The sequence below is a fragment of the Oncorhynchus tshawytscha genome, linkage group LG03 (genome assembly GCF_018296145.1).
Source record: "Oncorhynchus tshawytscha isolate Ot180627B linkage group LG03, Otsh_v2.0, whole genome shotgun sequence".
In the NCBI taxonomy this organism is placed as follows: Eukaryota; Metazoa; Chordata; class Actinopteri; order Salmoniformes; family Salmonidae; genus Oncorhynchus; species Oncorhynchus tshawytscha.
Genome location: NC_056431.1, coordinates 6,362,206 through 6,387,424, shown reverse-complemented (window position 1 = coordinate 6,387,424; position 25,219 = coordinate 6,362,206). Strand labels below are relative to the sequence as shown.

The following is a 25,219-nucleotide window of genomic DNA, read 5'->3' as shown; positions in this document are numbered from 1 at the left end:
TTGCAAGTTTGTTTATTTCATGTTCCTTTGTTAGATTTTAGCTCATCTTGCTATAGCTAGCATTAGTTGATATTGTTATGTGTATAACTAAGGGAGAGAGAGCCTACCTTTTTTTCATGGCTGTTTGATCAATAGGACTGTAAAGTTCCCAAATGTAAGAGGACTCCCGTGGTGTTTATATATTTGCAGAAATCCATTCCAAGGGTATTTTGTGGGTTTAGGTGAATGTGTTCTAATGATCCAAAGTCGCTGTTGCAACTGCCTGAAAACACAGTATAGTTCAAAGTGAATGAGGGCAGGCCCATGTGGCAAATGGCTCGTTTGTATACTGTAGCTCTGATTGACTATTAGTGCACTGGTCTGTGTTGCCTCCGGATCGGGACAAGTTATTTGGTTTTATTTACTGCAGTGACTATTAATTGCCCAAACGTACAGGCCGCTTTCACTCTATATTGCTATAGAATTTATTAAAATGTGAAAATGACCATATCGAAGTGGTCACTTGTCAGAATTATGTTTACAAGTGTCACATTCTTCCTGGGGCAGTATATGAACAGATTTTAAGAAGATTTCATGTTGCTAAAATGCTGTCAGTTCTGCTTTAAATGCAAGTGTTTCACACACATTATTTTCAAAGAGATGGCTAACAAGCAAGCGCTTCAATAAAAAAGTTCCACTCACCAGATGGACATTTGAAATGTATTCTTGAAAAGGGAGACGCTAATAAATTAGCAACATCCTCTTTGATAACACCTGCTGAATCAGCTGCAAACTAGCTGACAACAAAAGCTAGAGTAGGAAAACTACTGCTCGCTATCGCGCAGTGACCTGTTGGACTTCAAGGGAGGCCAGAAGTTTCTATACGTTTTTGTAAAAACAGTCCCACTCATTAAGTCAAAATGTGATTGGTTGATTCCACTGTTACTCCAAAATGTTGCCCTAATACAGTTGAATGGCAGATGCCTTTACCTAGCTTCTGATGGCCTAGTCAATGGCAGATTTAGCTAGAAAAAAATATCCAATCAGGATTTTTAGTGTTAACCCTTTCCAACAAAAACTGAAGATTGTCTTAATTCTATTTTTAATGATCTGATTCAGAGTCGAGACTGAGCCCAGTGTTGTACTGGCCTACAGACTGTAAGGTCTGGCTGTGGATGGATTTGCGAATTCAGCAACATTCTCCAGTAATACCTCTTTTACAGTATAATGAATACAAATCATGAAGCAGTTTGACAAGCCCTTGTCTCCTAAAAACATCTTCCATATCACTTAGTACAGGTGTTTGTCTTGGTCGCACCAGTTGAGGCCACTCTCAGTTTTCTCTGCATTAACATCTAAGTGGTTCCAGGGTTGACCTCGTTTTCCCTAGGGGTTCCATTTCAGGAAATTGGGAACCTCTAGGGGAAAAACTGGACAGGAATCCATTGAGCTACTAATAAAAAGTGACGTTGGATTAGACACGCCCCACAGAAACCAGCCACCATCACTCACCAGTCCCTGAAACGGAAGTAGTTTATTTTTCATGCATCTTTAGTTTCTCACAATATATTCAGGAGTTGTCATCCAACACAAATTTCTGTCAGACTGCCAACGCAGAGTTTATAAACCCAAACTTTACATTGTTAGTCTGAAGTCAAAAGGTGTTTTTTACCTTTACAGAAGTGCACTCGTGTCAATTAAAAGGAGAGCTAGTGGGAGGTAGAGTGGGCGAGGGAAGAGATTAGCTAGGGGGGTGAAGCTACAAGACATGAAGACGTCAGTGAGGAGAGCGGCCGAGGAACGTAACAGGCAGAGAAAAAGCATGGAACAGGAGGGAAGAGGTGTGTGGGTGAGGGGAAGACTGTGGCGATATCAGGAGGTATTGAGGGGCAGAGATGGAGCACGTGTCAGAGGGAGAAATAGGGAGTGAAGTCAAAAATAAGTGTAAAATAACATGCTACCACGTTGTTCAGGTGTCAGGCACATCATATACCAGGTGAGACCTGGGAAAAAAGTTTGGGATACATTGTTTAAATGTTAACACAAGTGTGGGGGGTGAAAAAGCATGTTACTAAGAAAAGTTTTTTAAAGTATTTTATTGTAAGTGCAAAATTATCCTCTTTAGTGGTCAAAACGTAAATATGATAAACACCCCCACACGTGATATAATTGAAAAGCCCAATGTCTTCTCAAACAGGACTTAATAAAACGGCTTGTATGGCCTCAGATACGGACCAAGATCTAAATGTCCACTAGAGGAATAAAATTAACTGCTGGGTCTCAGGAGGATTTAGGTTAACAGGTTTAATAACTTCCAACAGGTGGGAGTAAAGAATATTTCAAACTGGCAGAAATAGGACCATGGAGGAGAGAGTGAAGGAGTACAAATGGTAGCAACCATGTCTAGCCAAGCTGGGACAGTCCAACCTGAACACACACTATTTCACTGACCAAACACACATAATGCAAGAGAAGGGCATTCAATACTCCTTGTAATGAGGGCATAAATCTGACTCCACTTGCAAACACACACACGGATGACAGCGGTTGTGTGGTTCACACCAAAGGTTTATTAAAAGTCTTGATTCAGCTACAAAAAAAGATGAGTATTTAGTCAAAAGTATTTAGTACTGACTAGAGCGACATTAAAAAGATAAAACGTTATTTTAAAAATGAAAAAACATGACAAAAACAATAGAACATGTGACATACAAACTAAAAGCAGAGGAAGAGAGGGATCAGTGTCGGAGACGAGCACGTCGAGAGGTGCGGGCGATGGGTGTGGTCACCTTTGGTGTCTCACTCTCTGCCATGACAGCATCTGATTGGGTAAAAACAAACATCAGTAACATTGATGTTAATTTGACAAGCAACAACAAATCAGATTTGTTCCTATGAAATTGCAAAGATTAAAATAAATGTAATTTCATTCACTGGGCTCAAATGTACTTCATGACACCATCCTGGGAAGCCAGCACAAACAATCTACTGAGAGCATGAATCAGTTTAAATGCTTTCCATCACTTTAACTGAAAAGCACTGCCAAAACTCAGACTAAAACAGATTGCACTTCCTAACAGTACAGATACCTTCTTCCTCCTCCTCTTCATCACTGCTGAAGGTGATAACAGCTTTCTTGGAGGACTTCCGGGTTGGTTTAGGGGTCACAAAGCTATCGCCATGGCAACTGGATACAGAGGGCTTGGCTTGACCTTTGAGGGGAGAGAAAGACAATCATGGAACATTAGCTAAAGTCTATATAATAGGCAAAAATAAATACATTCAGGAGGAAAATTCACTGTCTTCCAGAAAAGGCACTACACGTGTGTGCGCTCACCTCTCTTGGGCCTGCCACCCCGTCCCTTGTTGGGTAGTGGCGTGTGAGTGGTGTTCTGGCTGGACCCAGCTCCCTCAGGCAGTTTTGTCTCCATCTCAGGGCTCTCTACGTTCTCTAGCCCCCGGGTGTGGACCGCCGTCAGACGCTTCTCAAACTCCTCTACCTGGACCTGGGGACAGAAGAATCAGAATAAGACCCAGCATGTGTATTCATTCAGAGGCACAGTCAAGAAATCAGTCTGGATAGTCAGAAAGAGTCAGGATAGTCTATAGTCTCTCACTTGTCCCAAGTTCGTTATGTATATCTGAATTCGGGGGGGCTAAGGGCTTTCTTAGGTGGTTTGAACTGTACCTTGAGCTGTGGCTTGGCTCCTCGGCGTAGCTTAGCAGTGATGGAGAGGAGAGGCTGGTAGACTCCTGTCTCAGTCAGCTTGTCACTGTAACACTCCCAACACTCCTGGAGCCTCTTCAGCCCTCGCTCACACATAGACAGCAGAGACAGAGACACGGCCAGGTCACACCACTGACGCTCAGTCCTGGAGAGAGAATGGGGGAGGAAATTTGATTATTCACTTAAAACAAATAGTATTTCAAGAACAGAGGAAGCCTGACCTGACATTTGAAGAAATCATTCTCCGCCCATGGTCTCGATGATTCACTGTCTGTCTGTGGCTTAATCTAAAATGCCCTTTCTATGGAGGTCTGTGCTTTGAATGACGAGCCAGAAAGAGGGAAAGAGTTGGCCCTGCGTTCGCTGAACAGACAACCCAGGCCTCGAATACTCCTGAGACTGAGAGTAACTAATGCCAGCCGTTATGACATGGAGTGGGAGAACAGAAATTAGGAGATAGGAAGGAAGAGCGAGAGGAAGACGGGCTGCTCACTTTGCTGTCCTGAAGCGCTGACACAGCTTCTCCACCAGAGATTCAGTCTGTCTCTCCTTAGTGATGTAGGAAAACAGCTGCCTGAAAACAGAGACAAAGAGGGAAACATTAAAGGCATTAAAACACCACTCACATATTAGCATCCCATTTCCATGTTATTCAGCACAACAGGTTAAACCAGAGTCACAATGTGACCCCAGCATGCCAAGTCATCCAGAGTGTAAAGCCTGGGAGAGAACACAGTGGGCGACACTGGGAGAGAACAGTGGGCGACAGACACACAGGTTAAGTAGCCCTTAGATTATTAAAGCTTGCAGGTATTTGAATAACTCCCTGCAAAACACACTATACTGATCACAACACAATATACACAGTGAGAGCAGAAGAGGCACACAGCTCAGTGTGGACACCACTCACTTCATGATGGTGTGGAAGTCTTCCTCGTTCATGGCTCTCTCTGGGTCTGACAGTCTGCTGATGATGTCTGGGAGCAGGTTGTAGATGGCATTGTCCTGGGAGGAGAGGCCACTGTCTGGTTTAGAACATTGGATGATCCATGACCCTCAGTCTATGTAAAAAAGTTCCCCAATACACCAACTCAGATTTACAGTGCATTCGGAAAGTATTCAGACCCGTTGACTTTTTCAGCATTTTGTTACGCTCCAGCTTTATTCTAAATTTGATTAAATTGTTTCCCCCCCTCCTAATTACACACAATACCCCAAAACGACAAAGCAAAAACAGGTTTAGAAATGTTTGCTAATTTGTTCAAAATAAAGTCCTATTTCAGGTTATGTACACAAGTATTCAGACCCTTTACTCTGTACTTTGTTGAAGCACCTTTGGCAGCGATTACAGCCTCGAGTCTTCTTGGGTATGATGCTACAAGCTTGGCACACCTGTATTTGGGCAATTTCTCCCATTCTTCTCTGCATATCCTCTCAAGCTCTGTCAGGGTGGATGGGGAGTGTTGCTGCACAGCTATTTTCAGGTCTCTCCAAAGATGTTCGATTGGGTTCAAGTCCGGGCTCTGGCTGGGCCACTCAAGGACATTTAGAGACTCGTCCTGAGCAGGTTTTCATCAAGGATCTCTACATTGCGCTGTTCATCTCGATCCTTACTAGTTTCCCAGTCCCTGTCATTGAAAAAAATACTGCTGCCACTATGCGTCACCGTAGGGATGGTGGCAGGTTTCCTCCAGACATAACATTTGGCATTCAGGCCAGAGTGTTCAATCTTGATTTCATCAGAACAGAGAATCTTGTTTCTCATGGTCAGAGTCCTTTAGGTGCCGTTTGGCAAACTCCAAGTGGGCTGTCATGTGCCTTTTACTGAGGAGTGGCTTCTGTCTGGCCACTCTACCATAAAGGCCTGATTGGTGGAGTGCTGCAGATGTGGTTGTCCTTCTGTAAGGTTCTCCTATTTCCAGAGGAACTCTGGAGCTCTGTCAGAGTGACCATCAGGTTCTTGGTCACCTCCCTGAACAAGGCCCTTCACCACCACTTGCTCAGTTTTGCTGGGCGGCCAGTTCTAGGAAGAGTCTTAGTGGTTCCAAACTTCTATTTAAGAATGGAGGGCACTGTTCTTGGGGACGTTAAATGCTGCAGAAAGTTTTTGGTACCCTTCCCCAGATCTGTGCCTCGAACACAATCCTGTCTCAGAGCTCTATGGACAATTCCTTCAACCTCATGACTTGGTGTTTGCTCTGACATGCACTGTCAACTGTGGGACCTTATATAGACAGGTGTGTGCCTCTCCAAATCATATCCAATCAATTGAATTTACCACAGGTGGACTCCAATCAAGTTGTAGAAACATCAAGGCTGATCAATGGAAACAGGACGCACCTGAGCTCAATTTCAAGTCTTATAGCAAAGGGTCTGAATACTTATGTAAATAAGGTGTCTTAAAAAAAAGTTTTTGCTTTTGTCATTATGGAGTATGGTGTGTAGATTGGATGAAAAAAATGTTTTTTTCAAATAAGCCTGTAACATAACAAAATGTAGAAAAAGTCAAAAGGGTCTGAATATTTCCCAAAGGCACTGTATATCCCAATCAAATAGAAATGCCTGGAAATAATACTGTGTGTACCTTGGAGGCGAGCTCGTTGAAGAAGTTGAGTGCGAGGCTGGCGATGTGTGTCTGGGGGTCGATGAGCAGCACAGCCACCTCGCTGACCTGACCTTTGACCTTGAGCACATCCTTCAGCACTAGTTGGGTCAGAACAGTCACCGCAGTCTGCCTCACCGCCGGGTTCTCGTCACTCAGCCTGGGCAGGGGAGATAGGGACATGTTATGATGAAGAAACAACATTTAAATGGCATGCAGGTTTCTGCTCTAATCAGGATCAGCTGGGATACCATGTAAGAGAGACTCTGGCTAATCAATGACATGACATTAAGCAATCGACTACCTGGGTGAAAATACGACCAGCTATACATTGGACCTGGAGGCTTCGATGCCAATACCCCTGACTGGCATTGACCATAATCCTCTGCTATGCAGTCATTTCAGATGTACGTGTGGGAGGTACAGAAGGCCTCTACCCAGAGGAAGCTCTGACACAAAATGACTGCAGGGTCTCCCTGGCCTCCATTGTTCTAAACAGGGGAATTAATTAACCACATACACTGGGAAGGGATTTGAGGCCAGGTGGAAAAAAAAACAATACGCAACTTCTCCTCCTGCCGTGGATTAGGACGTTTTGCAGAGGAACCAGACTCGCCGGGTGTGTGGTCTGCTATACAGTAGATGGTCATAAGCCACAGCTTCAGTATAATTAACTATGCCTGTAAAACAGTGCATTACCATTAGAGTAAAAATCATGTTTAATACCCTTATCAGTCCTCTCCCAGGGAGGGCTGTCTGTCTTTGAGGAGACCCAACACAATGGAGGTGTGTGGGAGACAATTACTGACTGCTACAAAACACTTACGAGGAAAAACCTGGGGATTAGTGTTCATAGTGAAAAGCCTGGAAAACACTATTCATCTGAAACACCTCAAACGTAAGAATAACCAAGCATCATAATTAGCACTATACAAAGACAAACAGAACTAGTGGAATGAAGAGATAACAAATTGTAATGAAACTTAATGGGGAAGGGGTATGGCTTCAGTGCATCTCAATGTGGGAGGAACAACCAGCAATCATTAAGATTTCTTCAATTAAGTCCATCCTTCCTACGGAGTATAACAAATGGCATCACCTGAAATTATCCCCCTTCTCCCTCCGATCTACTCATTGTATAATTATACCATCAACAAGTAGTTCTGGACACAATCAGAACCTTCAAGCTGTTCTAGGCCTTTCTGCTCAGATTTTATTTGAGTACACGAGCGAGCAGCCCATGGTTGCCACAGTCCAGAAGTGCAGTTGTAGTTCTGAAGAGCATAGTACAATGTACTGTCACGCTATAGCAGAGGTCAGAATGCTAGTGGAGGACATGACAGCATTTTACAATGCTTCCTATTGGGTTTTTTTCTGTTCTGAACATATGGAAATAGGTTTTCGATAAACTGGTTCAGTAGACTGCAGCAGCAGGACTGGAGCGTCTAAAGGAACATTAGCAGACAACCAGATATGGAACGAGCTTGTAGCCCTCAGCCATCCTCATCTAATGGCCATGTTTACCTAAATTTAAAAAAGCCACAAAATCCATAGTACACACACAGCTGGGTATTTAAATAAAGATCAGATTGCTTGCTCCTTCCATATTCTAAACAAGTTCTATTAGCTGCTTGGTTAATATTTACTCACTGAATGAAAGTGGCTTGAAAGAGGTTATGTGTCCAGGTGTTTGGATTACCTGGTACTGAGGCTCTGTGTCCAGGTGTTTGGATTACCTGGTACTGAGGCTCTGTGTCCAGGTGTTTGGATTACCTGGTACTGAGGCTCTGTGTCCAGGTGTTTGGATTACCTGGTACTGAGGCTCTGTGTCCAGGTGTTTGGATTACCTGGTACTGAGGCTCTGTGTCCAGGTGTTTGGATTACCTGGTACTGAGGCTCTGTGTCCAGGTGTTTGGATTACCTGGTACTGAGGCTCTGTGTCCAGGTGTTTGGATTACCTGGTACTGAGGCTGTGTCCAGGTGTTTGGATTACCTGGTACTGAGGCTCTGTGTCCAGGTGTTTGGATTACCTGGTACTGAGGCTCTGTGTCCAGGTGTTTGGAATACCTGGTATAGAGGTTCTGGGTCCAGGGCTCCAGGATGTTGGGGAAGCGGACGGTGAGGTCTCCCAGGCCGATGATGGCGTTGGCCCTGACGACGGGCAGAGAGGAGCGCTCCAGCACCGTGAACAGGAGACGGATGTGCTCCTCACACACTGACGGACTGACAGAGGAGAGGGGACAGAGGTTGACAGCAGGAGAGGGGATAGAGGTTGACAGACACACACACACCACACAAAGGAAAATTATAGAAAAACAATGTAGTCTGACCTGATCATCATGTACTGTGAGAGGGCCAGGCAGGCAGCGGTGGTGAGCTGGGGGTGGCAGTATCTCCCTGGGGAACTACACACCCTCACCAGCAGGGGCAGGAACGAGCACAACAGGTTCTCCTCTGGGGGGGGAGATGTGGTTGTCAAGGCATTTAAATCACACCAGGAAAAATAACACCGTTATGAAAAAGTTCAGCCTTTCTTACCAGCCAGCAGCTCAGTCTCACAGATCTTCCTGATCAGCTCAGCCTCCGTGTCCTCAGCAGAAGCACCCATCAACCCAAGTTCTTCCTCCACAGAACTGTCATTGGCCGCTTGCTGTGGGAAACATGGATAATGACAGTTGATTAATAACTCCCTGTTCATGTCTAGTCTACTGGAAAGTTAGTGATTTAATCTAAAGGAGTAATTAGGAAAAAGTTTGCTGTTGAATTTAGCCCCCTGTTAGGAAGAATCATCAAGACCTGTCAATCACCGTGTTGCGTGACCAAAATTAAACTCATCAAGCGGTTCCCAGGGAGAAAAGTCACTGATTGGCAAGACAATCCTGCTCACCAGGAGACTCACATGGACTCTTTACTAATCAACATCCTGTTCTGATAACCAATTTGACACGTATAGTAAAAGCTTCTGAAACACAGAACATGTGTATATCCCAGCAGTCTCATTACCACTAGGTTTGCAGTATCCTAATCTCATGACTGACCATTATGTGAATTATTGCATCATTGGTTTGGATTGCCTAAAAATACTGGACATCATAAACATTGTGTTCTCAGGGCGGCAGGGTGGCCTAGAGGTTAGTGTTGGACTGGTAACCGAAAGGTTGCAAGTTCATATCCCCGAGCTGACAAGGTACAAATCTGTCGTTCTGCACCTGAACAGGCAGTTAACCCACTGTTCCTAGGCAGTCATTGAAAATAAGAATTTGTTCTTAACTGACTTGCCCAGTTAAATAAAGGTAAAATAAAATAAATAAACTCCATGTCCAGACTGACCTTGGCCTTACGGGAGGGTACCTTCGCCTTCTCCTCCCTCTCTTCTGTCTCTCCTCTCCTCCTCCGCAGCTCAGTGCTGACGCTGCGCTCCAGGTGGGACACCTGCCAGAATGCCACGCAGCCACACAGAGACAGCAGCTGGGCCAGGGACACGCAGCTCACCGCAGGGACTAGAGGGACAGGAACACCGTACTGATCATAAAGTACCAATACAAAATACTGGTCATCATAATACATTACCACACTAGGCACAGTGAAAGAGCACCAGACAACTGGAGAAAGTCAAATATCCACTCTGTCTCTCACCTTGTTCTCCCTGCTCCTCAGGGTCCTGAGATGCACCCGGCAACTGGCTGACATCCTTGTTTGCTAACATCTCCCCGCCCTCCGCGATCTGGTCCAATAGCAGACGAGAGCAGCGCTGGAGGAGGCGGGAGCAGAGCTGGTCTGGGGACTCGGACAGGAAGTACAGCAGACGGACAGCCTGCTCCATGAAGCTCTGCCAATGAGGGTCCGCCATCACCACACCTGGGGCGGGACCAGACAGACAGTCAGTTAAGAGAGTCAGGGGCAGAGACACTACATTCTTCCACTCAAGAGACCGTGTGTGTACACACCTTCAGCGATGGCCTGTGTGAGGCAGGTAAAGAGCTGGTTGTCCTGAGGCAGTCTGAATGGAGCTCCTTTGCATTGCTGGGGGGGACAATTCAACTCAATCACTTTACACAATTCAAACTCTATCGGGTTGACACCATTTAGTCACCTGGTAGATTGTTCAGGCTGTTGGTTGTCCGAGATTTTAGTCAAGCAGGTAAAAAAAAAAAATGTTCATGGTGCACAAGACTCCTGTCTCAGTGGACTCCTGTCTGATTCCCTCCTGTCTCAGTGGACTAATCCATTGCAGAGGCCACGGGGATGGTACAGCTCATCACTCTAAGACATGAGCTACTGAACTTGTAAGTGATTATATTTTGTAAGAAAATGGTGCAACAGTAATAAATATATTATTTTATAACAAATGCAGTTTCTCACACGATGGATAGCGGGAGAAGACGCTGTCCGCGGTTCTGAAACGTAATTTTCAGTGCGCCGCTGAATTGGCGCCTTTCCCTTAATGTTGCTATGTGCATAATAGCAAAGTTAACCAGCATATTGTTGTTGCGAACAATGCGGCAGAAGCAGAGTAAGGAGAAGAGAAAATGGCCCTTGCCTTAGTTGTCTAAGAAACTAATTTAGATATATAATCCATAGCATAACTGTTAAAACGTCCCTGGCTTTATAAATCATCAATTTCTACAGAAATAAAACGGATCCTGTTTGTTGCCAGTTTGAGTGTTTAATAGCCTACTGATTCCGTGAGCACCAAGCCTCTAACAACCACTGAATGGCAGATAAAGCAACTTCAAATGTGGCTGTTTTTAATCTTTGCTGTAATAAAGGATGTAGATTTTTGTTAGAACAGACTAAATTTTAAGTAATACCAGAGTTGTTTACACAGTTCCAAACAGCCAGAAAATATTGAAATCTAATAGGACTGGGCAGAGGTGCAGTCATGATGGGTGGGCCTGGGTCCACACACTACGGAGCAAGGCCCAGCCAATCAGAATTCCACCCCCCACAATTAAAAACAGAAATACTGCTCAGCATCCAGCCTCCCCCTCAGACGATCCCACAGGTAAAGAAGCTGTGTCGGGATTTCCGGGATCTTTTATTTCAGCTCATGAAAAATGGGACCAACACTTTACATGTTTAGATTTTTGTTCAGTCTAGGCCAGGAATCTACGTGTGGGTTCTTACCCTGACATGGTCAGTGATGTTACAGATGGTGATAACTGAGTCTCTGGCCAGTAGGAAGTCTTCAGTCAACTTCTCTCCCAGAGCCACAGAGCACAGAGTGTCCAGGTTACTGAGAACCACCTCCCTCTCCGCTCTACACAGAGAAATACACAATTACATTAGTCTACACACTGAATAATCTAAAATGCCACATCTAATCTGATACAAGAACACACATACAAACATGCTATTACACACAGCAACTTTAGTGTGGGGTGCACAAATGTTCTTATCAGTAAATGTACATACTGCCATGTCTACACACAACAGAGTAGTAGGCTACATCATTTAAATTATGCCCAGGCTCCAGATGAATTAATCATCTCATCAGTGCTCGGGCCCTGCGCAGAACACACACAGTCTACGGGGGATTGTGTGTAGGAGGGAGGGTTAGAGGAAGTGAAGGGAGGATTAAAACAGGTTACGGAAAGAGAGGAGGCACAGTATTGTCCATTACAGTGTGGGTGGACTGCAGATAGTCCCCCTCACCCCTTCACTGGCAGTGGCTGTCTTTGAAGGAGACAGAATGTGTTTAAAACGCTTGTTCTTCATTGAAAACCCTGGCGGTGAGCCCAGATGTGTGTGGTCGTGACTTAGACTCAATGGAGAGAAGTCTGTGTCCTCTGCTGTGCTCCTACTGACAGACTAAAGGCGCCAGCATGCTTCAGTTCGGCTAACCAAATTAGTATGCTAGCATACTCTTAAAAGACATTCACTTTAACGACGAAAAAAAAAAAGAGTCAATAGTACTGTTTGTCCATTTTGAGACAGCGTAGCCAGTACACTTCCTCAAAAAAGTCTGAACTAATCTAAAATAGAAATTAATGACAGAGTTCACGTTTATGCTGAGGATATCCTTTTTTTGTTTTTGCAACTAAGATGTTTTCGGCAGTATTTCTCAATGAAAAACCATGCACGAAAACGAGTCGTCTCTCGCTGAATGACAGACTATTGAAGAATCCCTACTGTTGACCAATCACCGACAAAGGGGTGTAGACTCGGTGCCCCCGAACTGAAAAAATCTAAGTCTAAAATAAACATGTCACAAGATGTAATAATATATGCACGTCTTCTGAAGTGTTACAGATGGGAAGCATGCAGGCGCCTTAATGAGGTTCAGTGGACAAATTAACCAACACCAGACTGTTGAGACAAAGCCAAGCGCCACAGGTAGGAGTTGCCAATAGGTGCAGACCTAGGAACAGTTTACCATACGTCAATAAGGGAACATGGTCAATGGGAGGTTAACAGCAAAACTGGACTTGGATCAGTCTCATATTAAACAAAGATCAAGAGATTAAGATATTAGTCAAATGGCCACAAGGCCAACAGAAATTTTACTTCCACTTTTAACTCAACCCATCCGAAAGACACATACGCACACGGTGTAGAAGCCCTCAGATTACCAAAGAAGAGCGCTCATGGACAACTGAATATTGAGGAGAGGTGGGGTTCTCCCTGCCTCACACATACAGACAAACACACGTCAGTCACACTGTCAGCACCCTCCCACTATTCTCTACCGTGTTTCTTTAACGGGAGAAACATGTGGGTGGGGCCATGTCACTGTAGGCCGGCCCTTACAGCAGAGCAGCCAATCTTCGCTACACTGCCAAGATTACCGGCCAATCAAGACAAAGGGGAACCCAACTCTCTCGTTCAGTTGGCTCGCATTCGCCTTGGTCTCATCATTGGGCAAGAAGTCAAAGGGGACTTAAAGACAGAGGTGTGGAGTTAGAACTTGTGTTTGTGTGTGGGCCTTACCGTGCAGCCATTCCCAGAAGCAGCACTGCTGCTCGTCTGTGCAGGCTGGAGGTCTCTCGCTTGCCAGTGAACCTCTCCCACAGAACCTGCACCACCGTAGACTGCAGGCTGCTGCCACCACCAAAAAACTCCTGGACCTGGAACATGAGGTGGTGTTGGAACAGATTAGATGAGAGAGAGAACAGGGTTAATTATTGAAAGACAGGATGGATAATAAAAGACTAAGAGAAACTCACTATCTCCTCCAGACACTGGATTGTCCCCAGAGAGGCATCCACCATCAGTTCAGACAGACTGTCCACTAGAGTCTGAGCTTTAGCCCTGAGAGGGAGAGAGAGTCAGGCACCAGAGCAGAGCCCATTGGAGATTGATGAAGTCGCTCCAAGACATTGTTCTATGGTCAATTGTGCAATTTCACACCTCAACTTCTACCTTGAGTCTGCATCTCTTTCAGCAGCAATGTGCTAGTGGGAGCAAGATTAACAAATGCACAGCAGAAAATGTAGTACAGGATGTTTTGGCACTAATTGGTCTTCTGACCAATCAAATTTTTTCACATCATTTCAGAGCTGATCCGATCGGTCGAAAGACCAATTAGTGAAAATAAGATCAGAATGGGATTGCATGTCTATAAACACAGCCAGAGAGTTAAACCGCTGGTCCAGGAGGCGGTGCAAATTGGTAGTGGGATCGAGGGACCTGAGGGGTTGATATAAAGTGCCTGTGGCAACAGTTTGAAGGTGTGACAGCGTACCTGGTGTTGTCTCCCTGGGGGTTGAGGTAGAGGCGTCTGTAGGCCTGCACCACAGCATCTTTAATGGCAGCGTCAGTAGACCAGACCAGAGGCAGCATCTTCCTCACGCCAGTCAGAGAGTTCGCCACACTGAACTCGCATACTGTCACACAGAACTGCACTGCCTCCTGGACCACTGAGACACATTCATTCCTCAATACCCCACATTACATTGTCTCAGAACACATGCATGGAGTCATTGGGGTGAGACGTTGACTGTGCAGGTGATAAAGGTATGGTAATGCAGGTGTAGGTAAGATGAAGTGTGTTTGTACCTGAGGTAGTCTTCCAGTAGAGCATGGTGTTGATGACAGCGATGGCTCTCTCCACCTGCAGGGCAAAGCTCTCAGTGTCTTTCAGATACTGCAACAGCATCTCCTGTTTCTTCAGCTCGCTCTCCTCTACCCCTTCCTTCCCCCCATCCCCTGCTCCCTCCTTCTGGGGGGTGGAAGGCAGGTCCTCTCTGACCTCAGAGGAGTCCTGGTCAGGACCTGGGGAGGAACAGAGGTCAGATTAGAACATTTTTCTAATGAGAGCAGATGTGAACATCTTAAATCCTGTCAGTGTGAGCACACATTTGTTCCAGGCCACATGATTTAACTAAATAGTGGTCTAAAATGAAGACCAGTGTTAGTTCTCAGGTGTTAGAGCTAGGTTTGGGTGATTCACCAGTAGAAAACATTATCACCCACCCCATCAGTAATGCTGTCATCTAGAACTACACCTCCTACACTGCTGAAAGCCCACAGCACTAGATTGACCTTAATTACATTTTGATTGGCTATATCATACTCTTATTCTAGCACTGATTTCACCACTTGTTTTTGAAGGCTTGGTACTGAATAATTTGTTTAATCGATATGAAAGTTTTGATTGAGTGATTACGACTCTTTTAGCAGAGTGCTGGTTAGTTCTGAATAGAGTTTACTTACTAGACTTGTATTATGCGGTTCTTTCAAAGTGCACTAAATGACCCAAAATTTTCAGAATGCTAACTATTCCCCCTCCCTTTCTATCTCCTACACTTAACCAATACACGTTCTTCGTGATGTGATTGACAGACAGAGTTCAGTACCTTTGAAGAGCAGGGCCAGTGTGTCCAAGAGAGTCTCGGGGGTGAGAGTGGTCAGAGACGAGAACATCTCAGACTCTGGGAACAGGCTGTGTGCTCGCACACACAGACGCACTGCATTCCTGATATACAAACAACAATCAGTTATTATGTGATGACTGTAGCGTTTAGCTTGGAATGCCAATTGGCATCTCATTTCTATAAACAGTTGATCCTGACTTGTTACAAATCTAGGTCACGTGGACAGTGTTTCAAAGTTATTTGATTTTGCCTATTGGATAGGATTAAATGGATAGAAATAGAATGAATAGAACGAGCCCCCCCACTTACCGGTATTTGTTGATGCGGAGGAACTGGGCGATCTGTACGGCGGTGGCCCTGTCGTCCTCCTCTCCAGCCTCGTCCTCCTCCCTCTCCTGCTGTTCCCCCTCACTGGTGGGCTCCAGCTCGGCTCTGACGGTGAGGAGCAGCTCAGGCTCCATAGCGGCCCACAGCTCGGAGGCCTTGATCACTGCCACTGGACAGAGACCAAAGGAATATGGTTAAACACTAAAATCATTTTGCATCATGATGATGTGGCTGGTGACACTGCTTCTCGAAAGTCCAATATCTTGAAAACTTGACTGCTGACATGCAACATTTTTGGGGGGATTGTATCAGGGGATTAATGAAAAAATAAAATAGAGCTTGAGTGGAGTTTCCCTTTAATGATAAATATAGTTTGGACAAAAGAGGCAGAGAAGCTCAGAATGAATTCTATTGTTACAAAGCCCTCAGATTAAAAAAGAGCGCTCAAGGCCAACTGAATATTGAGGAGAGGTTCTCCATGCCTCACACATAAATACAAACACACATCAGTCACACTGTCAACACCCTCCCACTATTCTCTACCGTGTTTCTTTAACGGGAGAAACATGTGGGTGGGGCCAAGTCACTGTAGGCCGGCCCTTACAGCAGAGCAGCCAATCTCCGCTACACTGCCAAGATTACCGGCCAATCGAGACGAGAGATCCGAACCCTCTTTTAGTTGGCTCACATTCGCCTTGGTCTCATCATTGGGCATTATAGAAAAGATAAATATAAAAGGTGGTGTATAATTTACCAGGTGCGTTTTCCTGCAGTCTCTCTCTAAGCTCTCGGAGTTTATCCGTCTCCTTCTCCAGGGGTTTCTTCAGGTCAGCACTGCTCAACTACAGATGAAAAAACAATTGTAAGACACTGTGCTGTGTGTGTACTTTACAGTAGTGGTTGTTGGAGTGTGTGCGCGCACCTTGCAGCTGTAGGGGTTGTGTGCGATGAAGGCAGCCAGAAGCTGGATGGCACTCTTGACCACATTGATGGATTTGTCCATCAGCCTTCCCACTGCCAACCCCATCACTTCACTGTACCTGTTCAGGGGCAGAGCCTGGGGGAAATCACACAGGACATTAGAGGAACATTCAGTAATCCCAGCGGAAGTGATGCTCTCCTTGTCGCCTTTCCTTCAAAAACAAAATAGTAATGTTTTTGCTGTAAATAAGATCATTCAAATCATTTCTGTGGGCTTGAGAATGACAATCAAACGGGGATTTGATGTTGAGGGACAATTCACTTCAAACCAGCACAGAAGTGTTGGTGACTTTACTGATGTTGAGGCCACTGCATAGCTGTCACTAAGTGTGTCTCCTTGCCAATTGAAACATATTCTCACACTCACAAAGACTTTCATCAGCCTCCATCCTGCCTTCTCCCATGTCTCTGGGATGGGCAGAGGGTGAGGAGGACTGCTAGTTTACTGTAGGTGGGCCCTTACAGCAGAGCAGCCAATCTTCGCCACACTGCCAAGATTACCCACCAATCAGCAGGAAGGAGAACAATCTCTCAGCCCGATTGGCTCATACTTGCCATGATCTCATCACTGGGCATTGGTGAATACATAATACTGCAGTTTCATAACAGTGCAAGTAGCATCCAGAATTTGCTTCATACATCAACATAGTTGTTTGGGATACACTTTTAGAGATGTAAGCACACACACTCGCACCTTGCTGTTGACGATGCGCGTGTAGACCTGCAGCACTCGGGCCCTGACGTAGGAGTGTGTGTCGTGGAGGTGCTCCTGCAGTGTGTCCATGAAGCGGTCCCTGTCAGCTCTGCCAGACTCATCCAGTCCATCTCCACTCAGGACCCTGACCAGAACCTCTCCCAATACTTCACACACTGCCACACGCAAACTAGGGCTCTGCAGGCACAGAGAGATTTGAACATTCAGTAATGACAAGTTATTAAGGACATAATGATTGATCAAAGGAAGCACAATTTCAAGGGAAAAAGTAGTACTAAAAAACCTCATGTTGGGGATCATGGTGTATGAGTTACCCCACCCTCCAGGTGTGTGAGTAACACACTGATGTTATGGATCATTGTGTATGAGTTACCTCGCCCTCCAGGTGTGTGAGTAACACACTGATGTTGGGGATCATGGTGTCTGGGACCAGGGTGCCCAGTTCAGACAGGAAGCTGGAGAAGGCCTTGACCCCTGACCCCTCTCTGGCCAGCTCCTCACTAGACTTCTGACCGATCTCCCTGAGAGAGGAGGTTCAGAATAGAAAACAGGGCATCAGAACAGAGACGTCATACACATTCCAACTCAAGTCGCTAATATGTTTCTCCCGCAACACTTTATAAACAGGGATAAAAAGGGCATGACACAAGGACCTTAGACATTCTAGAGGAAAATTATACACCAATACAGAAAGTAATCTCTTCAACTGACCTCATGACCTCTCCTACAATAGCCTTGACTCCATACTCAGTGCTCCACACAGACACCGCCTGGGCACACACTGACGACAGCTGCTCAAAGTGCTGCAGCAGCTGGATCACCTTCACACTGGCACCTGTGGATGGAGAAAGAGAGGACATCAGTACAACGCTTCACTTAAACACCATACCACTAATACAAAGACAGTGGAGCAGTAACATTTGCATGCATCAGTATAGGTTCTATGGAGCTGTCTAATAACAGTGGTTTGGGGGTGTCGAGTTACTGACCCAGAAGGTGGTTGTATTTCTTGACCTGCACCCCAAGCAGGTGAATGATGGCGTCTCTGGTGGGCTTGTTCTTCACGTGGCTGATGGTTGGGTTCTCCAGGAGCTTATAGCAGCAGCATGTCACACAGCTGAGGACATAAAGTATACTGTAAGTCATGTAGACTGCTGCTCATCGCTCACTATGTTCTCTACCTAGAGTGAAACTCCACAAACCCATGTTTCCTCCAGCCCCACACACTCATCCACAGGCTGGCCCCCTCACCTGATGAACTCCTCCTCGACCAAAGAGAGGCTCCAAAGGGAGCGGATGTCCAGCTGAAGGAGCTGGGTTAGAGCCTGCAGCACCGTCTCCCTCTCAGAGTCCCACTGTAGTAGACCTTCTCCTGCAGCCTTCCCCTTCTTACTGCCCTGAGGGAGTCGACAGAAAGTTCACTTCAAACTGTCAACACAGTACAGGACTCGGGAGGGTTGAGATTCTAGATTGACTGAAAGGGTATACTGTACTATCCTTATGCAGTTACAATATCCTTATGCAGTTAGAGTGACTCCTTGTTTATGAGGCCACTATGCATAGCAGTCACAAAGATCTGGGTGAGGTTTTTGAATGCCCTCAGATTACCAAAGAAAAATGTCATAGCCATAGCAAAGGCCATCAACGAAGAGTTGTGTCTCCATGCCAACTGAAACATATTCTCACACAAAGCATTTCAGCAGCCTCCGTCCTGCCTTCTCCCATGTCTCTGGGATGGGCAGAGGATGAGGAGGACTGCTAGTTTACTATAGGTGGGCCCTTACAGCAGAGCAGCCAATCTTCACCACTCCGCCAAGATTACCCACCAATCAGGAGGAAGGAGCACACTCTCAGCCTGATAGGCTCATACTTGCCATGATCTCATCACTGGGCATTAGTGGATGTATTAATTGACTATAGACCATGCTATGAGACTACATATTCAAATATGACTGGGTGCAGAAGGACCTACCTTACTGGGTGCAGTGACGATACTCTGCCTGTAAGAGTCACTCTCCAGGATTTCTGTGAGCTTGCAGAGGAGGAATACACTCATTTTGACAGCATTGAGCTGCTCCTTGCGGTCTGGGGCGGAGAGTGAGGCGTTGAGGAGGAGGGAGGGCAGGGAGACGGACAGGCCACTCACCACTAATAGAGAACGCAATGAAATACGGATGAGGACTTCGGCTGAATAGTGAGCACTAGCAGGCACAAGTATGCCATCATGTGTATAAGTTGAAAGACATTTCAACACTCCATCAAACACTGACCTTGTATGAGTAACTCCAAGGTGTCCTCTTTCACACTCATGTCCACTTTATGGCAATGCCTGTGACATACAATAGAATGCAACATGAGTCAAAATTCGAGAAATTACATCATAGCTGTGGTAGGTTTAAGAAATAAAAAATACAATAATTTGGGTAAATGTAGCTACTCACTGCAGCACAGTGTAACCCGTGTCAAAGTGTTCCAGGATACACAATGGACCCTGGCTTCTCAGTGCAGCCTTGAAACCTGGAAAATATATAGAATAGTAAAGGAGTTGCTTGGTCAGATTTCAGGATGACAATAGTCTAACAATTGTAAGTCTGTAACAAACGATGGGATATTTACTGTTGAGATGGGAGGGAAGTTGTTTAGGGGAGACGACATCCTGAACCACGTACTGGTTAATGCCCCCAGTCTTCACCAGGTCACCCACGCACACAGGCACAAAGAAGTCCCACGACATCACTATACACGAAAAAACAACTTGTTAGCCGAGTGGTAGGCATTCTAGGCGTTGACATTCTATCGTTAATTATAGTAAGGTAAATTCATTCCATGTAACTAGAAACGACCCAATCACACTAATGTATTAACTAAGTTAACTTGGTCAAAAGAAAGCTAGCTATTAGTTACGCGTTTGTTTCGATTTATTCGCGAACTAGTTAACGTTAGTTAGCTACCGTACTTAGCCACAAGATAACTTTAGCTAGCTACGTTAATTTATTTTAAGATAGCTACAGTATTTAACGTCGTTTTTAGTCAATTAACTGACTAGCTATATTTCACAACTAAGAAAAAGTCCAGACATAAGTAACGTTAAACAAGTAACACACTTACCAATATTTTTTTTAGCGCTCTTAGCCACAATTTCGGATCTTTAGAAACTGTTGAACAGATTGAAACAGCACGGTTCTGCTCTAAACGGTTTGTGGCGAAAGGGTTTGAATTTTTAACAGCAGCGCGCCAAAGGACTACGTCATCGGCATCGCTCCCCTCCTCCCACTGACCCTCTTCCGTGAACAAACTACGCCATCTGTCTGCGGATAACTGAGGCTACAATGTTATTAATACTTTATTACTGCAAACTCAAATATTGCAATATCAAGTACAGTAAATCTGATAACCTCATGCAACATACAATTGTAGCTATGCTGTTCAGAACTAATCTACATGATAAAGGACAAAAAGGACAAGACTGATTTGAGGTAGTAGCTGTATTCAAACTGAAAATACAATTATCCTCACATGTACCCAGGTGTCAGCTACAGCATTGATATTTCCCTTATGCAATGTATTCGCTCTTAACCAGATCTATCATTTTGAAAATGTAAAAAGTCAAATGTAGTTCAAAACAACTAACTACCACACAGATAAAAGCAGTAATGTCTTAAATTAACATTTCCCCACTCTGTCAGGCTAAAATACGTGTTTTAGAGCGCACACAATATAATCGAAAATTATGTAACAAACTTGAAAGCACAACAGTTCTCGATGGTCCAACACTGCATCCATTACAATACGTCAATCCACTTCACTCCAGTCAATTACATGTAGTCAAACACACACTGCAATATTATGGACACTAACTGTCACATTTTAGTGTTTATTGTTCAGTTACAAAAAAATAGAAACATAAAAATGTAAAAACAAAGCAACTCTCGTACCCATCAACTCTCATAACCTTTGAAACATTTTTAAATACATCTCTAACCACATATCTCCTTCACACTGCATTAAACCAAGACAGAACAATCAAGTAAACAAAAAAAGAAAGCACCAATTGTTCAATGCTAGAAGACAGATAAACAATGTAATACGATCCTGGGGACAGAAACTGTCATGTTACTTTCTCTTCATTACTAACGTAGTATCCTGACTCTACAATCGGTTGGCCCCTCTACCTTAGGGGCTTACTTTCTCTTTCTGTCCTGAGAGCAGCGTGGACAATACCTGCAGAGTTAGAAAAAAGGAAATACTCAGTTGTAAACCTTAAAATCCCATAATTATTTCCGTTATGTAAGATACACACTCACCGGCCAGTTTATCAGGTACACCACCCTGTTTATAAAAATGGATCGCTCCTACATACAGTGAGTCACATGGCTGTGGCTTGCTATATAAAACCGGCATTCAGTTACTGTTTGATTGAAGGTTAAAATTGGCAAAACAAGTGACCTAAGTGATTGAGTGTGGTATGATTGTCATTGCCAGGCGCGTCGGATCCAATATCTCAGAAACAGCTGCCCCCCTGAGCTTTTCACACACGGCACTGTCTACGGTTTACCGAGAACGGTGTGACAAACAAAAAACCTCCAGTCAGCAGCAGTCCTGTGAGCAAAAACTGTAAGCATTGATGAGAGGTCGAAGGAGAAGGGCAAGAATCGTACAAGATAACAGGCGAGCCTGCAAACAGACAAATAACGGCACAGTGCTGTGCAGAACGGCATCTAGGAATGCACAACTTATCGATCCTTGTCACGAATGGGCTATTACAGCAGACGACCACACCAGGTTCCACTCCTATCAGCTAAAAACAAGAAGAGTGGCTTCAGTGGACACGTGATCACCAACACCGGACGATTGAGGAGTGGAAAAACATCACCTGGTCCAACGAATCCCGGTTCCTGTTGCGTCATGCTGATGGCAGAGTAAGGATTTAGTATAAGCAGTCCATGGACCCATCCTGCCTGGTGTCACCTGCGTACCGCTGTCCAATCTGCAGCAACTGTGTGATGCCATCGCGTCAGCAGGACAAACATCCCTGTGGAATGTTTCTGACTTGTAGAATCCATGCCCCAAAGAGTTTAGGCTGTTCTAGAGGCAAAGGGTGGTCTGACCCTGTACTAGATGTGTGTATCTAATAAACTGGCCAGTGAGTGTAGTATGTATGGTTAGTCTGTGTAGGTTGGTTGATTCCCTCACCATTTCCCTCTTGGTTTCGTCGTCAGGCCCACGCAGGCAAAGTGGAACCACTCGATGGAACACTGCAAAAACAATCAACACAGGGGTTTTATGAAGTCTGTACACACTGTAGCTTTCAAGAACCAGGATCAACACAACAATATAGGTCAGTGCACACACTGGGGGAAACTCAGAGGTTTCCGGGGAAACTCACGTCTGTGTTGTCACAGCCAATCATCTCTCCATAGGACACCTGGTGACACAGGCAGTAGGTGGGCTCATTGGGGTCCACTGGCATGTCCAGCACGTCAGAGGGATGCACATTCCCAAAGTTAGCAGCTGGAGCAGTGAACTCCCCCCTAACAATGAGAGTTGTGGGTGAGAGCACACACACACACACACACACAGACACACACACACACACACACACACACAGAAGGCCAATGAAAGAGATCGTCTTCAAGGAAGGAAGTGCTAGAGTGCACAATAACAAACGTACGGCTGGAGAAGTTTGACTTTCTTCTGTGCACTCTTCGGACTGCCATCTTCATCGGAGCTCTTCACTTTAGACCGAGTTTTGGCCACCTTCTTCTCTTTCAGCCCCCTGGACTCACCTGAAATATCAGAACATAGCTTTAAATATACAGTGATCTCCAAAAGTATTGGATAAGTGACATTTTTAATTATACAATGATTATGGGGTTAAAGTGCAGACGGTCAGCTTTCATTTGAGGGTATTTTTGTCCATATCGGGTGAATCGTTTAGAAATTACAACACTTTTTGTACATAGTCACCCCATTTTAGGGGACCAAAAACTGTGGAACAAGTTCACTTATGTGTATTAAAATAGTAAAACGTTTATTATTTGGTCCCATATTCCCAGCACGCAACGATTACATCAAGCTTGTGACTGTACAAACTTATTGGATGTATTTGCTATTTGTTTTGGTTGTTTCAGAATATTTTGTGCCTAATAGAAATGAATGGTAAATAATGCATTGTCATTTTGGAGTCACTTTTAATGTAAACAAAGAGTTTCATGTTTCTAAACACTCGACATTAAGGTCAATGCTACCATGATTACAGATAGTCCTGAATTGTGAATAATGATTGGTGAGAAAGTTAGATGCACAAATACACCTCCAAGACATGCTAACCTTTCACCATTGCAATAACAGGGGGGAGGGGTGTATGATATTTATGCCTCTTTCACTCATTATTCACGATTCATTCAGGACTATCCGTAATCATGGTAGCATCCACATGAATGTAGAGTATTTAGAAATATATTCTTATTTACAATAAAAGTGACTCCAAAATGACAATACATTTACCATCGTTTTTTCTCAGAATGATTTGATATTTTGAAGTGTGCCAAGATGCTACGAGGCAAACACTCATGAGAAACAGACCCGAACATACACACACTTCAAATACGTACATTTCTTTCCCTTACTGGAGGTGGAATCATAGTCTGTGCTCTCTATCTGCTTCTCCTTCAGGTCGGCCTCAAAGCGGGCCAGGTCTGTGTCCAGTCTCCGGATGTGCTTGTCCACCTAGGGAACAACCACTGCACCTTAGGATTCATTTGACTGACCCACACAGGCTCCAATACAAAGGAAGCACAGAGCTCCAAAGTACTACTACTGACCATCTCATAAGTCTGCATGGCCAGTTGCACTTTGTCATCCCCAAACTCCTTGCTTTTGCTGTACGATTGCTGGATCTGCCTCAGAATAGTAAGCTTCTGTTCAGACGAGAGGGTTCTGGCATTGGATGTGTAATCCTTTGCCAGGGAGTCTATCTGCCCCTTTAGATCTGAGAGAAAGACAGATGGGTTGGGTGAGAAGTTTGGATAAGCAATTTTATTGATGCCACTGGTCTGAGAATATCAGCCTTATGTGATGTGTGTTACTGTGTCACTTGCTTCCACATAACATGTATTTTTTTAAATTAAGTATGTGTATCTAGGGCTTTTACAAGTATGAATGGATCTAAGAAATTCCATGCCTGTGCCCTTCAAAAGCTCAACAAAGTACTGCTATGTAAAGACGCCTCACAGAATTCTAGTGCAGCTTTTGGTCTATATGACCTAACGATGTTTGATGATTAAATCATTGAATGGTCAATTGTTGAGGACCGTGGACATGAATGTTATGGAGGCTAGACAGATTTCATTTGCATACATTCAACATGGGCAATTCAAATGCACAACTTGTGGGTGGGCTGACTGCTACTTTATTATGCATTGTAAACATGGTTCACACATACTCTGCAGAGTAGTGAATTGGTCGGTAACAGTTGTAGTGTTATTTCTCACCCTCCGTACGTTGATCCAAGTCCCTCATCAAATTGAAGTTCCTCTGCAGTTCAAATGGCAGGTTCTCTATGCCTGTGATGAGAAATCAACAATCATTAACTTTTGACTAATAGTCACTAAAAATACAAACTATTGGTATAACAAATGTATATTCAAATTGTGATGATACTCTAGCTAGGCTATTGCCTAGCAGGCAAAACGACCGTTGGTGTTGCTTAGCTAGGTAGCTAGCGGCCTAATTCTCCAAATAAAGCATTCCTTCTTGCAATGCATTGACTAAACATACAGAAATATTCAAATTGATAGCTAAACTATCGAAAACATAAGCAGATTTTTATCTTTAAATCTTCTAAATAGAAAATTAACTCACTGTCCAAATAGTGTTCCAAATACATTCCCGCCGCCATCTTGGAAAATGTAAACAACACAACTTCCGGCGAGGACGTGTTCTTTGGTTTTATCCGAAATCAAATCTGGTATTTGATATTTGAAAGTATCGGTATTTTATTATCAATCGATAATGCATACGGATATTGTATTTGCACCGTGTCAGAGACTGAATGTAATTTATTAAACATA

General features: G+C 44.4%; 2 protein-coding genes and 3 non-coding genes across 5 annotated transcripts; all 5 read right to left on the bottom strand.

Annotated features, from left to right (window-relative positions):
• Window positions 1–2,529: 2,529 nt before the first annotated feature.
• Window positions 2,530–20,412, bottom strand: ncapd2 (non-SMC condensin I complex, subunit D2). The gene is made up of 32 exons (XM_024418690.2): window positions 20,256–20,412; window positions 19,764–19,883; window positions 19,589–19,664; window positions 19,418–19,476; window positions 19,120–19,295; window positions 18,399–18,544; window positions 18,137–18,264; window positions 17,859–17,982; window positions 17,521–17,668; window positions 17,127–17,324; window positions 16,374–16,508; window positions 16,206–16,293; window positions 15,434–15,620; window positions 15,107–15,225; window positions 14,307–14,522; window positions 13,993–14,167; window positions 13,475–13,559; window positions 13,239–13,375; window positions 11,436–11,568; window positions 10,256–10,331; window positions 9,945–10,166; window positions 9,639–9,808; window positions 8,847–8,958; window positions 8,639–8,762; window positions 8,376–8,531; window positions 6,291–6,468; window positions 4,617–4,711; window positions 4,200–4,280; window positions 3,668–3,851; window positions 3,317–3,485; window positions 3,069–3,191; window positions 2,530–2,800 (listed from the first exon to the last, which is right to left on the bottom strand). Exons 2-32 carry the CDS (start codon window positions 19,879–19,881, stop codon window positions 2,718–2,720), a joined length of 4,221 nt encoding a protein of 1,406 aa, XP_024274458.2. The 5' UTR covers window positions 19,882–19,883; window positions 20,256–20,412; the 3' UTR covers window positions 2,530–2,717.
• LOC112249787 lies at window positions 12,867–13,171 on the bottom strand. The gene has a single exon (XR_002953445.1). It is a non-coding gene; the product is annotated as a small nucleolar RNA U85 (small nucleolar RNA).
• LOC112249788 lies at window positions 15,872–16,164 on the bottom strand. The gene has a single exon (XR_002953446.1). It is a non-coding gene; the product is annotated as a small nucleolar RNA U85 (small nucleolar RNA).
• LOC112249786 lies at window positions 18,742–19,040 on the bottom strand. Its single transcript, XR_002953444.1, has one exon. It is a non-coding gene; the product is annotated as a small nucleolar RNA U85 (small nucleolar RNA).
• Window positions 20,413–20,984: 572 nt separating the features above from the next.
• On the bottom strand, window positions 20,985–25,079 carry LOC112222718 (inhibitor of growth protein 4). Its single transcript, XM_024385442.2, has 8 exons — window positions 25,011–25,079; window positions 24,641–24,712; window positions 23,972–24,138; window positions 23,762–23,876; window positions 22,819–22,933; window positions 22,534–22,678; window positions 22,341–22,402; window positions 20,985–21,368 (listed from the first exon to the last, which is right to left on the bottom strand). Exons 1-8 carry the CDS (start codon window positions 25,045–25,047, stop codon window positions 21,329–21,331), a joined length of 753 nt encoding a protein of 250 aa, XP_024241210.2. The 5' UTR covers window positions 25,048–25,079; the 3' UTR covers window positions 20,985–21,328.
• Between the last annotated feature and the right edge of the window lie 140 nt (window positions 25,080–25,219).